Raw genomic sequence first — 15,810 nt, forward strand, 5'->3', positions numbered from 1 at the left:
GTTAGGACCACATACTGCTCTTTCAGAGGACATAGGTTCACTTTCCAGTACATTAGGCAGCTGCCACACATCTGTATCTCCAGTGGTAAGGGGATCCATGGCCTCTGTCTTCCATACACACACACACACACACACACACACACACACACACACACACACACACACAAATAAACCTTTTAAAAAAGAATGAACCAAGAATATCTGCTACATCTATCCAGATTTATGTTCTTTCAACCACTGGCTTTATTTTCCAAGTCCTAATTCTGTACAGCCCAAATAACATTTTTAGCTATCCCTAAAGCTCAGATGATGTTGGTTTAAGCATGTGGGTTTAAAGATGTTCTCTGCTTAGTTTTACAGATTGTGCCTGAAATGTCATAGTTACCAGAAGATGTAGACCTGAAAATAACTGTGCTAAGTAAAGTCTGTTATATAGGTTGAATATTCCTTTCATAGAAATTTTTTTCTTCATACTGACTATAAAAAAACAACTGGACATTAGCTATAAAAAGCAATTGGCAGGGCGGGAGGTGGTGGCGCACGTCTTTAATCCCAGCACTCAAGAGGCAGAGGCAGGCAGATCTCTGTGAGTTCAAGGCCAGCCTGGTCTACAGAGCTAGTTACATGACAGGCACCAAAACTACACAGAGAAACCCTGCCTTGAAAAGCCACACACACACACACACACACACACACACACACACACACACACACACACACAGAGCAATTGGTAGGACCAAGTGAACACCTTTAATCTCACCACTTGAAAGGCACAGGCAGGTGAATATCTGTGAATATCTGTGAGTTCCAGGCCAGCCTGAGCTACATAGTGACACCCTATCTCACAGAAAGAAAAGAAAACCAAGCAATTGGTGAGTGACAGGGAATAGAGATATAGCTCAAATGGCAGAATGCATAATGCCCTGAGTTTGATCCCCTTAGCATCGCATAAACAAAGTATCTTGGTGCACACCTGTAATCCTAGCACTCAGGATCTAGAGCTAGTCAGAAGTTTAAAGTTAGTCTTGGTTGTATAGTAAAGTTCAAACCAGCTTGAATTACTTGAAACCCTGTGTGTGCTATGTGTGTGTATGTGTGATATATTTGTCATAATGAAGCATAGAATAAATGAATAAAAAAGAAAAGACAACCTTTTTTTAAAAATATATATATTTTATTTTACAATACCATTCAGTTCTACATATCAGCCATGGGTTCCCCTATTCTCCCCCCTCCCACCCCCTCCCCTTACCCCCAGCCTACCCCCCATTTCCACCTCCTCCAGGACAAGTCCTCCCCCGAGGACTGCGATCAACCTGGTAGACTCAGTCCAGGCAGGTCCAGTCCCCTCCTCCCAGACTGAGCCAAGTGTCCCTGCATAAGCTCCAGGTTTCAAACAGCCAACTCATGCAATGAGCACAGGACTCGGTCCCACTGCCTAGATGCCTCCCAAACTGATCAAGCCAATCATCTGTCTCACCTATTCAGAGGGCCTGATCCAGCTGGGGGCCCCTCAGCCTTTGGTTCATAGTTCAGGTGTTTCCATTCATTTGGCTATTTTTTTTTTCAATAATTGAGTAAAACTGAAATTTATTATAAGCCACAGTCGAAAAGACAACCTTTTTGTGTGTTTATATGCATAAGTGTGGGGACACTGGCTCATATGTGGTGGTTGGAAGACCGTCTCTGCTGTCAGTCAGTCCTTACCTTCCACCTTCTTTGAGACGAGGTTACTTCGTTTTTGCCACTAAAAAGTCATGACTGTCTATATTTCAGAAATATGGGCCTAAAACAGGTTTGAGGGCATTTGGAATTTGACTGCCTGCTTTTGACTTTCAAAAAATTGAATGAAAATGATGTATATTACATACACCTTTAATCCCATCAGTCAGGAGGCAGAGACAGGTAGATCTCTGAATTCGAGGCCAGTCTGATCTACAGAGGGAGTCCCGGGACAACCAGAGCTACACAGGACAGGACACAGAAGGAAAGGAGAGGAGAGGAGAGAAAAGAAAAGGGGAAAATAATGTATAGATTCTTAAGCTATTAAAATGACTGCTTTATCAAAATTCCATGAAAGTTTGCTGAAAGGCAAAAAGTACCAAAAGAAAAAGAATCCTATACTAAAAAGTGACCATATATGCATGATTGTTTGCTTATGTTTACATTAAGACTAAGTTAATAATGCCAATGCAACGGGGGAGACTGTTCATAGCACTGAGCATTGGAGAGGCTTGACTCAAGAAATTAAGCAATGAATGTACATAGGATTGAGTGTACAACAAGAAAGGTTGTTTTGTGCTGTATTCTTATTTTATTTTTTATTGCTAGAGCTTGAAACCAGGGCCTTTACTTACCACTGAGCTGTACCCACAGATACTGTGAACTTATTTTACAGTCTAAGGCAATTTGAGCTCAATGTTTTGGAAAAGGCACTGTCTGTATAGTCTTTGCTCAGCCTGTTGTCTAGATCCTGTATATGTTTTTAATCTTTTTAAGATTTATTGGTTTATTTTATTTTATGTGTATGAGTGTTTTGCCTGCATGTGTGTCTGTGCACGACGTGCATGCCTGGTGCCTGCGGAGGCCAGAAGAGGGTGTCAAACTCCCTAGAATATGAGCTGCTGTGTGAAAGCTGAGAACCAAATCCAGGTCCTCTGAGAGAACATCAAGTGCTCTTAATCACCAAGCCATTTCTCCAGCCCTATATTCTAAACATTTGATAAAATCACAGAATTTGTCATTTCAGTTAAGATATAAGTGACTCCTTTATCCTTTAAGTAATGTGAACAAAAGAACATTATTATTTATGTTTTCTGCCAACTGTTTCTATTTCTCAATAGCATGGTCATATTTGCTACCAGCTTTTGAATTGTCTTCCACAGATTCTATGAGGCCAAAGATCTAAAGAGCCGTTTGTTGGGTGGTTGGAGCAATTGATCACTTTTCTTCCCATATGGTGTTTTAATTTCACATTTGTTGTGTAGCTCTGTGTCATAGGCAAAGTTATATATAAAACTGGCTTAGACCACTTAATGCACATCTGAAACAATATAGGTGATAAAATAATAGAACCTGAGCGGGGCACACAGCTCAGTAGAGTACTTGCCTAGTGTATAACCAGGGTTTAGTTGCCAGCACTGCATAAACTGGGCCTGGGAGTTCACATGTGTAATCTGAGCACTTGGGAGGTGAAGACGGAAGGATCAGAAGTTCTAGGTCATCCTCTATGACATAGTGAGTTGGAAGCCAGCCTGGGATGCCTTAAGACCCTGGCTCAAAGAAAAATGTAGCAGAACCCTAAATATTTAGCTTATATCTTGTAATTTCTATGATTATAGCTATTGGGCATGCTGGCAGTTTTCATTACCCTTGAACAATTGCACCTGGCTGCAATATTTTTGACACCAGATCTGTGTATCCAGCATGAAGCAAGCCATGGGTGCAGTATACATGAGAAATAAGTTTCTATTTTCTTCTTCAGAAATAAGCTAACTTAAAATAAGACTTGCAGAGTGAGAAATTTGACCAACATTAAGTCAAATAACAGTTCTGATTTATTGAGGGAAAATATTTTGGATCAAACTTGAGACTCTGTGTGGAGGAGGCTGATGAACGGAATTAAATAGGATGATAGGCATCTCAGCCATATGGTCCTTTGCTTATGTAACTATAGGAGGAAGTCTATCGATAAATTGCTAAACTGTGGCAGGATTCTAAAATCTGTGCGAGCTGAAGAGAAAGGTGCGAGGTGGGTAGAGTACTAGTAATCAGGCTTTTCAGGGAGAAAAGGCATCTGTAGAGCCTTGGAGGTTGACAGTTACCAAAATATGCAGGGAGGAAAAGGAAAGCAGAGAGAGAGAGAGAGAGAGAGAGAGAGAGAGAGAGAGAGAGAGAGAGAGAGAGAGAGAGAGAGAGAGAGAGAGAGAGAGGAGGGAGGGAGAGAGAGAGAGAGAAGTGAAAAGTAGTTGAGGGAAGAGGTCTTCAGAGGAAAAGGTCAGAGTCAAAGCAGATGAAGCATCTGCCTAGCATGCTTGAGGCCCTGGGTTTGATTCCTAGTACTGAGAAGAGAAGGGAGAGAAAGGCAGTGAGGCCAGATAGGATTACTCTTGCTAGCCTTCATCCCCTTGCTTACATCTCAGCTGGACTCTGCTGACCTTCTGTAATTGTGTCTTGCCAGTAACCCTAGGCTAAAAGCCCCAACCATCCTGTATTTTTGCAGCCCCAGATAACATCTCCTCTTTCTGACTCTAACCCCAGAACCGGTCACCAGTCTCTTAAGACAAAGGTTGCGTCACATCCATGGAAAATGTTCTCTGACACACACCACTCAGCACAAATGGCAATGGCAGCTCTAGTATGGGGTCTCTGAGTCGCTGTCTGTTTCCCCCAGTAGACAATAAACTCTTCTTGAGAAAAGAGGCTTTGGGGTCCGACTTGTCTGTATCTGTGGCACTTGACACACTGTCTAATATGTATTAAGCCTTCAATGAAGGCGTGATGAGTGTCGATGAGTAAGGAGTGAATGTGTTAGGCATTTGGATTGAAATCTTCCAAAGTCATTAGGAAATATGGCACTGGAGTTTGAGTAATCATAGTAAGAGAAGGTGAGCTTTAGCCCACAGAAGGGCACACGCCCATCCAGCCTCGAGACTGGTGCTGTTGATTTACCTGAGGAGGAGGCAGGGTGGCAGTTTCTGTTGGTACAGGTAGGAATGTGAAGTGTGGGCGTTTCAAAGCACTGCTGTTTTGAATGGAAGAAGGTGACAAATAAAATCCCCTTTTTTTGTTGCCTGCCCTTGAATTGTTTGCCCACAATGATGGCTATATCCTTAGGTTTTCCTCCTCTTTATAACAAAATAATACATAATTCCATTTTTCTTCACTCTTTATTGGTTTCTCCTTCAGGAGTTTTAAGTCATGTATTGTGCAATCTTGTAACTAATCAACATTTTTTCCCACTTCCATTTTTACATAGTTTACTAGTAAGCTATGGGAATGAAGCCTACGGTGAATATCCTGTAGGTTGCTTGGGTGGGTGATCGATTTGTTTTCTGCTGTGTTGGGAATGAAACTCGGGGCACGTGATAGTCAGGCCCTCTAACACTGAGCTACAAGCCCAGCCATACCCCATTTTTATCCTTTTACCCAGTCTAGTTTCAAGGAAAAAAATACATATATGCATACACACACATATATATGTGTGTGTATATATATATATATATATATATATATATATATTCACTAATACACACACACACACACACACACACACACACACACACACACACACACTAACTAATCCAAGCTGGTTACCCACCAAGGAGCTCCTGAATGTACCACTCTTCCTCCTGACCCAGCCATGGTAGAGAATGACACATTGTAAGTCTACTTACTGTACAGTAAGCTACAGTCCAAAGGTTAGCGCCTGAGGAAAAGAAATCAGGGTCCTCCTTTTTCTCCCTCAAATAACCTTCAGATTTTGAGTAATAGTTTCAGGTAAAACATTCTCAGCAAGGATTTGTGTCCAGGGTTTCTGTATAGTTAAATGAGCCAGTGGTGTGGTTTCATAATTGCTGTATTGTTAGTCAAACGCTGTAATTAGGGATGACTTCATAGGCATAAGATTCTTCTATGGGTGACGCCCTGAATTCGTACCCAGTTGTACACCATATCCTTTTATGAAAAAAAAAACAAACAAACAAGGTTTTGTTTGCCTTTTTCTTTTATTCCCTGGGTTGAAAATCTGTTTTCCTGTGTCTCAGATGTTTAGGAAAGAAGGGTTGCTTTTTTTGTTTTTTTTAAATTCCCGGCTGCTTTCTCTGTACAGAAGAATCAGGCAGACAGAGCAAGGGGAAAAAAAAAAAAACAGAACCCAGGCAGAACAAAGGGCTTTGCAGACTAGAGACCCTGGAAGCTTTTATCCGTGACTAGTATTTCATTTGCTGAAATGAAATGGAGGGAAATAGTTCTGTTCTTTGAATATTAGTTCTCTTTCATTTCATGTAAACCAAGTTCACTTGTGTGGTAAGACAGACTTCGGGGGCAAAAGAAAGACATTACAAAGAGCCTTTTCCCTGTCAATCATACATTATGAAACTGGATTTAAATTTGAATCTTAATCTTGCCTCTTTAAGAGAATAAATTGCAAAATTTCCTTTGCGTTATTGCTCAAGAGAAAATATGCAAATGAAGAGGAATGTGACAATATTAACAAGCTCTGGATGATTTTGAAATATTTAAACTAAAATTACTTTTATTTTTTAAAATGTATCTCTTGACTGCACTTCAAGTTCCGTAAAGAAGTTGGCCTTATGAAAGAGCCAAATTGAGTCATAGGTAAAATGTGGCTGACAGGTTTTCTTTAGGCCTGTCCTTCTTAAACAACATTGACTGAAGGCTTGTAATTTTTATCTATGAGGGAGGCTTGTTATACTCTGTAGTCAATAATTAGAGGGGAGATGAGACAGCTCTTCATGTATCCCATTTACAAAGCTCTTAGTGGACTGATGTCTAATATTTATAGTCCCTCACAATGACTTCTGGAGTTAGTTATTCCCGCTTTTCTTTCACTGAGGATTTGAAGTTGCTGTCTAATGCTTTATAGTTTATAATGTGCCTTCACATACGTCATCTTTAATCTTTAGGAGGATCCCCGGGAAACAGGTGTTATTAGTGCTGTTTGCAAATGAGAAGCTGAGGCTCACAGAGATGAAATAAACTTACTCATGGTCGCACAGTTAGGAAGTAGCAGAATCAAGCTCCTGATTGATGTTCTCTCATTGCATGCCCAGTGAGAATATACTATGTCATCGGGCAAAAAGCTACCACTGGGCATAACTAGTGTTCAAAAAGTGTTCAGAGGCAGCAATGATATCAAATTTTCTGTTTCACGTATGAACCAGTCTGGGATTCTTTTAGTTTCTTTGGGAGAACCTGTATGACATAGTAAAAGATAAAGAAAAACTTGAAATAATTTCAATGAGATCTAAGCATTTCCTAATTCTATAGGAAGAATAAAAGAACTGTTTCCTGGCCTTCCTGAGAAGGCACGAATCCTTAAAGTCTCCCGAGCCTGCAGGCTTCTTCAAAATGGGTATCTATACCTTTCATTGAAGGCACTAATTCCTTGTCATATTGTAATTATTTGGTTGCCTCCCGAGATTGTAAATTCTTCAAAGGCAAGAACCGGGCCTGTAATAGATATTGAAAATATGATGTGAGGCTGAGACTGGAGAGATGTGGCAGTCACAGAATGCTCTTCCAGAAGACTAGAGTTCTATTCCCAGCACCCATGTTGGGGGTGTACAACTGCATATACTTACAGTTCCAGGAGACTAACACCTTCTTCTAGCCTCCACAGGCACTGCACACACATGCACTCGAGCATGTGCACATGGGTACACACACACACACAATTCAAAAAGAATAATAGATATTTTTAAAATATGGTGTGAGCGTAAAATGGGGGCTGAAAGAACTGTAGAGGAGGGCTTTGAAAAGTGAGGAAGTGGGACAGAAATGTGTACATTCCTGTAATCTGGATTAAGGATAGTGAGCATGGGTAGTTTATGTCTAGGCTTGGACTTAAAATTAAAATTAACTCTTCTAATTTTCTTTGTGATTTTTTTTAAACAGAAATGCTATGTAGTGTATGAATGAAACAAGTTGTGTAAGGTTTTGTTGTTGCTTGGAATTTTTTACTGACATATTTTAAATTATTACTGCTTCAAATTACCCAAACTAGAAAGGGCCTTAAGAAATAGAGGTCAAGCCAAATGTTTTACATTTTCTCACTCCCAAGCTTTTTGTGCCATTGTTCTATACATATAATTCATGGAAATGGGTAATAACTTTTCATTAAAACCATGATTGGCTAGACATGGTAGCCTAAGCCTATAATTGTAGTATGATACAGTGTAGAAGTGGGAAGCTTGCCCAAAGTTTGAGGTCAGCCAAGTCTACATAGGGAGGTCGAGTCCAGCTACAGAATGAGACCCCAATTCACAACAAACCAAAATGATTGCTTAAAATATATGGAAACGAAATTATAATTAATCTTATTTGGTATTTTTGTGATTAGCACTGTTAAACATCTTTTTTTATGCTACATAGAATAAATTTAGACTTGCTACCACAGGATTATAGCTTAATTTTTAAAATAACTTTATTATTTAAATATTTATTGTTATTAAACAAAGTTGCTACTTATTTGTGTCAAGATTGTTACTGGGGATATTTATTTCTTTTTCTGAAAGCACTTTTTTTCATTTTCAAGTTCATAATTTTTTTTTTGTTGTTTTTTTTTTTTTTTTCGAGACAGGGTTCCTCTGTGTAGCTTTGCGCCTTTCCTGGAACTCACTTGGTAGCCCAGGCTGGCCTCGAACTCACAGAGATCCACCTGGCTCTGCCTCCCGAGTGCTGGGATTAAAGGCGAGCGCCACCACCGCCCGGCTATCAAGTTCATAATTTAATTGTATCATTTTCCTCTCTCAAATCCTCCTAGGTCCCTCCCACGTGCACCCTCAAATCATGGCCTCTTCCTTTTTCTCTTCTTTATTATTGTGTTTATACAAATATATTTAAATTATAAATTTTAAAAAATATTTTAAATTATACCTACTCTATAATATTAACAATTTAATATAGCATGTGTATATTACCATATACTTGGGTGGATTCTATATCAAAACCAAATATATTTGTCTTATCTCTCCTTTAAGAAGAGTAATTGATATCGGGCGGTGGTGGCACACGCCTTTAATCCCAGCACTGGAAGGCAGAGTCAGGCGGATCTCTGTGAGTTCGAGGCCAGCCTGGTCTACAGAGTGAGATTCAGGACAGCTCCAAAGCTACACAGAGAAACCCTGTCTCAGAAAAACAAAACAACAAAAAAGTGATTGATAAGTATCAGTATGTTGTTTAAAATTAGTGACTTATTTTCCAGGGATTGTTAGCCGAGTGGTTTTGACCTTCACTTTGGCACAAAAAGCCAAGATTCTGTTATACATCACTTTCTTGTTGTGCCTTGGTCCTTACTTATACTCCTTTAATGTAGCTTGAGATTTTATCCTTAGGAGGACAAAGTTGCCACCAAGTGAGACCTGAGTTCAACTTCTGGGATCCACATGGTGAAGAAAGAATCTGTGCCAGTAGTTATCATCTACTGTGACGTGTGTGTGTGTGTGTGTGTGTGTGTGTGTGTGTGTGTGTGTGTGTGTAATTTTTAAAACATTTAAAACTTTATCCTTAAAAAGATAGAGTCAGACATGTTTTTTTTTCCTGTATAGCTTTTGATAAAAGAGGATTTGTCACCTGTTTATTTTCTTTATTTTAGGCATACATGGCCACCTTTTCGCATTGTTTTAGTAGTTTACAAGCCTACTTAGTGTGTTTGTAATTTAGCAAGGATGCTAATGTTATGTATTCACGAACTTTTTTGAAGACTGAACTATTTGCTTTCCTTTAGATCTTTACATGGATGACATGGCAACCACTCAGATTTCCAAAGACGAACTTGATGAACTCAAAGAGGCCTTTGCGAAAGTTGGTGAGTACATTGTATGCTATAACCACAGGAAAGGCACTTTTATTTGGCCTTAATGTTATGTCTCTAGAAATTGTCATGAATCAGCCTTAGCCTGAGCAACAGAGTGAAACTGACTTCAAAAATTAGATGGATCGGGTTTTAGAAGATAGAGTGAAAATCGTATTTTTTTTGGGCAGGCATTGCTCATCAGTTAATGGTACTTACCTGAATTCAGTCCTGCAGTCCCACATGGTGGAAGGAGGGATCTAATTCCTTCAAGTTGTCCCCTGACCACAGAGAGAGAGAGAGAGAGAGAGAGAGAGAGAGAGAGAGAGAGAGAGAGAGAGAGAGATCATAAATTTTATTAGTATTTCTATATGAGCACTGTGTTTATATCATTTCCAGTCCCTTTCTTTCTCCTCCAACTCCTTCCATGTCCCCCACACTCCCTTTCAAATTCGTGACTTCGTCTTCTCTGTTATTGCTGTGTATATATACATTTGTAATTTTTAAAATAATTTAATATGGTCAAGCATTTTTTCCCCAGAGCCCTAGTCATTACATAGGGACTGCTGTGTCATTTGTTGTGTTGGTAGAATATTTTGAATATCATGTTTTTCTTGGGGGGGGGTGTCGAACAGGGTTTCTCTGTGTGCCCTTGGCAGTCTTGGAACTTGCTCTGTAGACCAGGTTGGCCTTGAACTCACAGAGATCCACCTGCCTCTTCCTCCCTAGTTCTGGGACTAAAGGAGTATGCCACCACACCCAGTTGGAATATCCTGTTTTTCTGAGATGAGTGTTTGGAGTGAACATTGAAGCATTAGATGGAATTCACCATTCCTGTGGTATTCATTTATTGAGAAAGGAGTCTTATTCTGTGTCCTACCTAGGCTAGCCAACCTTGAACTCACTAAGTATACTATTCATCTTTATAACAATAAGTAAAAGTATAGCATCAACCAAAGTCGCAAAGGCATATTGTGACAGCATTGTTTACCCATGGAACAGGGTACTGAACCTAGAACCTCATGCATGGCAGGCAGGCAAGTGCTCTACTACTGAGCTACATCCTCAGCCATTTATATTTTGAAGTAAGCTCACTGAGCTGTTCAGGCGGATCCAAACTTGTGATCTTCTTACCTCCCCAAGGAGTTGGAATTATAAGCATGTACCAACACATATGACTTGTTTTCCTTTTTGTATATTTGTTTGTGTACATATATACTAAACAAACTATTTTCCCAGATCCTTTTACACTTTTTATTTTGAGACAAGGCCTCAATAAGTTGCTCAGACTGGCCTTGAACTGGCCTTGAACTTACTTGAAAGCCCAGCCAGGTCTTGAATTTGGTATCCATCCTTCTTCGTCAGCTTTCGTAGCAGCTGAGGTTACAGACCTCCACCACTAGGCCCTGTTTTATTTATCTTTTAACATCATGTCGCATGCCTTACAGAAGAGCAGCAATGGAAGCAATATATAGTGTTTACATTCTATGTGAAGGTCAAGTGATAAAAGATAAAGTGGTTAAAAGATAAAGTGAAATGGAATAAGAACTAACTACATGTATACTCACAGGAAGTAGCAGCATGTGCTTAAGCATTGGTTCTCAAACTGTGGGTCATGACCCCTTTGGAAACCATCTATCTCCAAAAAATGTTTACATTACAATTCATAACATTAGCAAAATCCCATTTATGAAATAGCAATGGAAGTAATTTTATGGTTCTGGTCACCACAACGTGTGGAACTGTATTAAAGGATTGCAGCATTAGGTAGGTTGAGGACTGCTCGCTTAAGGTAAGCTATGTCGTTTTAACATTGCCTGAACTAAAGGGAGTGAAGGTAGAACATAATGGTCTATTATTTAAATCAGATTTGCTCTTAAACTTATGCCAAAAATCCCATTAATATAAAAGGAAAAAGAATATCTATCTCTGTTCCCTATTGATTGATTGATTCATTCATTCGTTCATTCTCATTTTTTTTTGAGACAAAGATTGTTCTAGCCCAGGTTTGTCTCAAAAGTCACTCCAAATAGCCTAGGATGACTTCAAACTCTGAATCTCCTTCCTCCAGTTCCCTAGTGCTAGGATTTCAGATATTACCACCACACCAAGCTTAATGTGGTGCCGGGGATTGAACTCAGGTCTTTGTGCAGGCTAGGCAAACTCTCTACCAACTCAACTACATCCCTAGTCCATGATCCACATTTTCTATAAAAGAGTTTATATTAATAGAAACAGCATACCTTGGAAAGAATAATAATGCCTAGCTAGAATGATTATTCATATCCTGTCATATGTCTAGATAGAAAAAGTTAAATTGTTCTGAATTTTAATTGTATATGTGTATATTTTACAAAGCAATAAATTAACTTGCTTTATATGACTCACTGGGAGAAAGGAAGTACATAGTCAGATATTCAACTGATGAAAATTAGCAAATGAGTTATTGGTCATAAGAGGTGGGATTATTTTGTTGTTAAATTTGTCTCTTGTCAATAGTCATTAGGGTAGTTCTTATCATAATTATTTTAGGAATGTATTTCCTGATCATTGCCTTTTGCTTACGTTCATCTTTCAGTGTTAGGAGCAGCATAGTTTGCTTATGAATAGAGCATTAGAGTGGGACCCATGACTTATTAATGTTGCATTACTTAATCGCTATGCCTAGCCTCCTGAAAGAATTGCTTCTTGTTAAATACAGGACTTGACCTCATGTGTGGCCTCTTAGAAATATTTATGTTCACTGTTTGTTTTAGATTAACATTAATTCAAATGTGATTTACTTGATGGGACTTGGAGTACTTTTTATGAGTTACACAGCTTTACTACTCTGTTAAGACACAATAATAGAAAGTTGACCTGTTATTGCCATTGTGGAAACAGGGTTAAATTTTATCCAGTAAGTAAAGGATCAATTAGAGAAGAGGTTCTCAACCTTCCTAATGCTGTGATCCTTTAATACAGTTCCTTATGTTGTGGTGACCCCCAACCTTAAAATTATTTTCATTGCTACTTCATAACTGTAATTTTGCTACTGTTACGAACTGTAGTGCAAATATCTATGTTTTCCTATGGTCTTAGGCAACCTTGTGAAAGGGTCATTGAACCCTTCACCCCCAGAGGGGTCTCAACCTACAGACTGGAAACTGCTGAGTTAGAGGTTTGACTTCAAAAAATCCATGACAACAACAACAACAAAAACCTACCACTGTGGAACTCTTCGCTTTGCATGGGCAGGAGGTGGGACTGTGAGGCTTAGTGAATCCCATACCAGGCACATGTTTCAATATACCCCATCTTACTAACATACAAGCTGTCAACTAAAATTCAGGCCAATATTTCTGCCTGTTCTGGATAGTACTCTTTTGTATTCCCGCTCTAAATATCTAATGCAGTATTGCATATGTGTTAGGTTCCCAATAAATATTTAATTACTTGAATCTCAAGGAACCATAAACAGTCTTTTGATGTACTGGGATTTTACAATTATACATTCAAAGGGTCTCTGTCATGAAGAATTTATTATGAAAGATTTTTTGGCCATTACACTGAAACACATAGTGTCTGCCTGTCTGTCTGTCTGTCTGCCTGCCTGTCTGTCTGTCTGTCTGTTGGGGGAAGTAGATGTGGTAAATGCTTGTGTAGAGACTTCCCTTTCAGAAACTCATTGAAAAGATAACAGCTGGATCTTTGGATTTTCCTTCAAACTTCTTTGTAGTTTTTAGATGGTGTTAGTTACAGAGCCCTTGAGCAGCTGTAAAGGGTGTTGTGGGATTTATTTTTTCATTTGAGGATCCCTTATTTATTAAAAAAAAGGGGGGCTCTAGAACTTATTTTCCTGGCAAGGATAATCATTTCCTACTTTGTGTGGTAGGGTAGAGTAAAGAAGACTGCTTTGTCTCACTTCAATTGTGACAAAATATGGAAATCATTTTCCTCATTTAGTAACAATAATAGCCTTGATTATCTGCTTAGAAATTCAGCAAAATCACAGTGTGCAGAGGAAAAATCTCTGTAATTACGACTAATCACAGGTTTTGTGCAATCAATTAATAGTGCTTTGAAACTCTCTTTACTAGCAATAAATTGAGTATTAGGATTTAAAGTTCTTTCACTCGCTTTTTGCACCTGCTTACTGTTAAGCTCTAATCACATGTAATTATTTTAATGATCTCAACAATTGTCTCAGTATTTCCCTCTGGGTCAGTGGAAACCTTAGTGTCCCCTCCCCCTTCACACAAAAAAACGTTTCTGTTTTCATTTAAATCTGCCATCCTGCATGACTATTTTTTTTCTAAAGAGAAAAAAGCTTGGCATGTTGGTTTCTGCTTGCAGTCCTAGTGCTTTATAATCCTTGTACTAGGGTGGTTGAAGCAAGACCATCCCAACAGTACCAGGCTAGCCAAGGCTGGATAAGGAAACCCTGCCTCAAAAATATATTTTCAGGCTTGGTGGGTGGCACACACCTCTAATGTCACTACTTGGGAGGCAGAGGCAGGCACAGGGACATCTCTGTGAGTTCAAGGCCAGCATGGTCTAGATAGAGAGTTTCAGGGCAGCCAGAACTAGATAGTAAGACCCTGTCTCAAAAAAAAAAAAAATAACATTAATGAATATATGATTTCATTCACTTACAAAGTGAATATTTACCAGATGATAGAAGATGCCTTTGATATTCTAAGATTTAATTTTGTATGATTGCTTACCTCAAACAATGAATTTCAGGGAACTTAAATCCTCTCAGTTTGGTTTTGGTCCTGCAACCACTCTCTTTAAAATAGGATGCCTGAGGTGTTACCTCAGTGAGTTTTGATGTTCCGGGATTTTACAATTATACATTCAAAGGGTCTCTGTCATGAAGAATTTATTATGAAAGATTTTTTTTTGGCCATTACACTGAAACACATAGTGTCTGTCTGTCTGAGATGGTTACCTCTGGAGAGGTAACTCACTGGCTATGACTACTTACTGCTCTTGCAGAAGGGGCCTGCATTCAATTCCCAGCACCCGTAAAGGGGGCTCGCAGCCCCTAGAACACCAGTTCCTGAGGATCAGACACTCGCTCCTGAACGCTGGGCAGCTACAATCACATATGTATGTGCCCCCCCCATACACATATATAATTAAAAATGAAATACGTCTACTTAAAATAATGATGAAATATGACTTTTTCTTCCCCAAAGCATGCTATAGTGAACTTTTATGAACATGAAAGTCAGGACTTTTGAAACACAAGAATACTTGGGATTCTTAAGTGACCGGGAATAGTGTGCTACATTCCTTTGAGGTTGCCCACCAAATGAAGCTAAGACATTTTGGTTGTGGTGATTTAGCTGGACCAGATTTCTCTCAGGCCAGAAAGTTGAATTATTTCCAATTACTTGATATTCTCTAGTATATAGAAACCGCATCACAAGTGCCACAAAAACCCAGTTTACTTTCTGTTTTGAATAAAACTGCGCCACTGCACATTTGTTTAATTATAACTTAAAGCATAAAAATACAAAAACTATGAGGCTAGTTTTGTCGATAGGTGGTAGGGCTGTTGCTCAGTATATAGGAGGCCCTGGGCGCATGTGTATGTGTGTGTGTACATATACACATACATATACACATATTTCTAGACCCACACCAAGAAAAATGCAGCATGTATGACCAGAAGAGGGCACCAGATCTCGTTATAGATGGTTGTGAGCCACCATGTGGTGCTGGGAATTGAACTCGGGACCTCTGGAAGAGCAGTCAGTGCTCTTAACCACTGAGCCATCTCTCCAGCCCCCACACCAAGAAAAATGAATGAGTGAACAAACAGATAAATGAAACTGGGCATGGTGGTACAAACCTATAATCCCAAAATCTGGAAGTAGGGACAAGAAGAAGAGGAATTCAAGGATTGCCTTAGCTACTTAGCAAGTACAAGACCAGCATATGTTACCTGAGACCCTGTCTCACAAAACTAAACAACAACTTTGCACATTGTCAGTTTGGGGATAATCTGAAGACCATGTTCTGATAATGTGGAACGTTGAACAAGCACCTGTGTGAGAGTGCAAGCAGTACTATACACATATGAGAACATGTCTATGACAGCATGAGTACATACATATTTTTAGAGAGGGAGAGTGGCAGCACGTGGAAAACTACAGCCAAACTGCTAGAAACACGCAAAAAAAAAAAATTATAGACATTTCTGAGTGCGCAGTCTTGGCCTTCTAGACTGCTTTGTGAATCTACTATTGAGTGTTGTTTTGTGTGTTTTGCCTACATGTATGTCT

At 39.3% G+C, this 15,810-nt stretch overlaps 1 protein-coding gene across 7 annotated transcripts in view; it reads left to right on the forward strand.

Moving 5' to 3' along the window:
- The window catches only part of Pls3 (plastin 3), an 88,907-nt gene that overhangs the window by 41,654 nt on the left and 31,443 nt on the right, over positions 1–15,810 (forward strand). For all 7 annotated transcript variants that reach the window (XM_037199416.1, XM_037199417.1, XM_037199421.1 and 4 more), the window contains one exon: positions 9,470–9,550. In XM_037199416.1, coding sequence (XP_037055311.1) covers positions 9,478–9,550 — 73 coding nt within the window. In that variant the 5' untranslated portion in view covers positions 9,470–9,477. The remainder of the gene's footprint in view (positions 1–9,469; positions 9,551–15,810) is intronic.

Source organism: Peromyscus leucopus, chromosome X (assembly GCF_004664715.2).
Source record: "Peromyscus leucopus breed LL Stock chromosome X, UCI_PerLeu_2.1, whole genome shotgun sequence".
NCBI lineage: Eukaryota > Metazoa > Chordata > Mammalia > Rodentia > Cricetidae > Peromyscus > Peromyscus leucopus.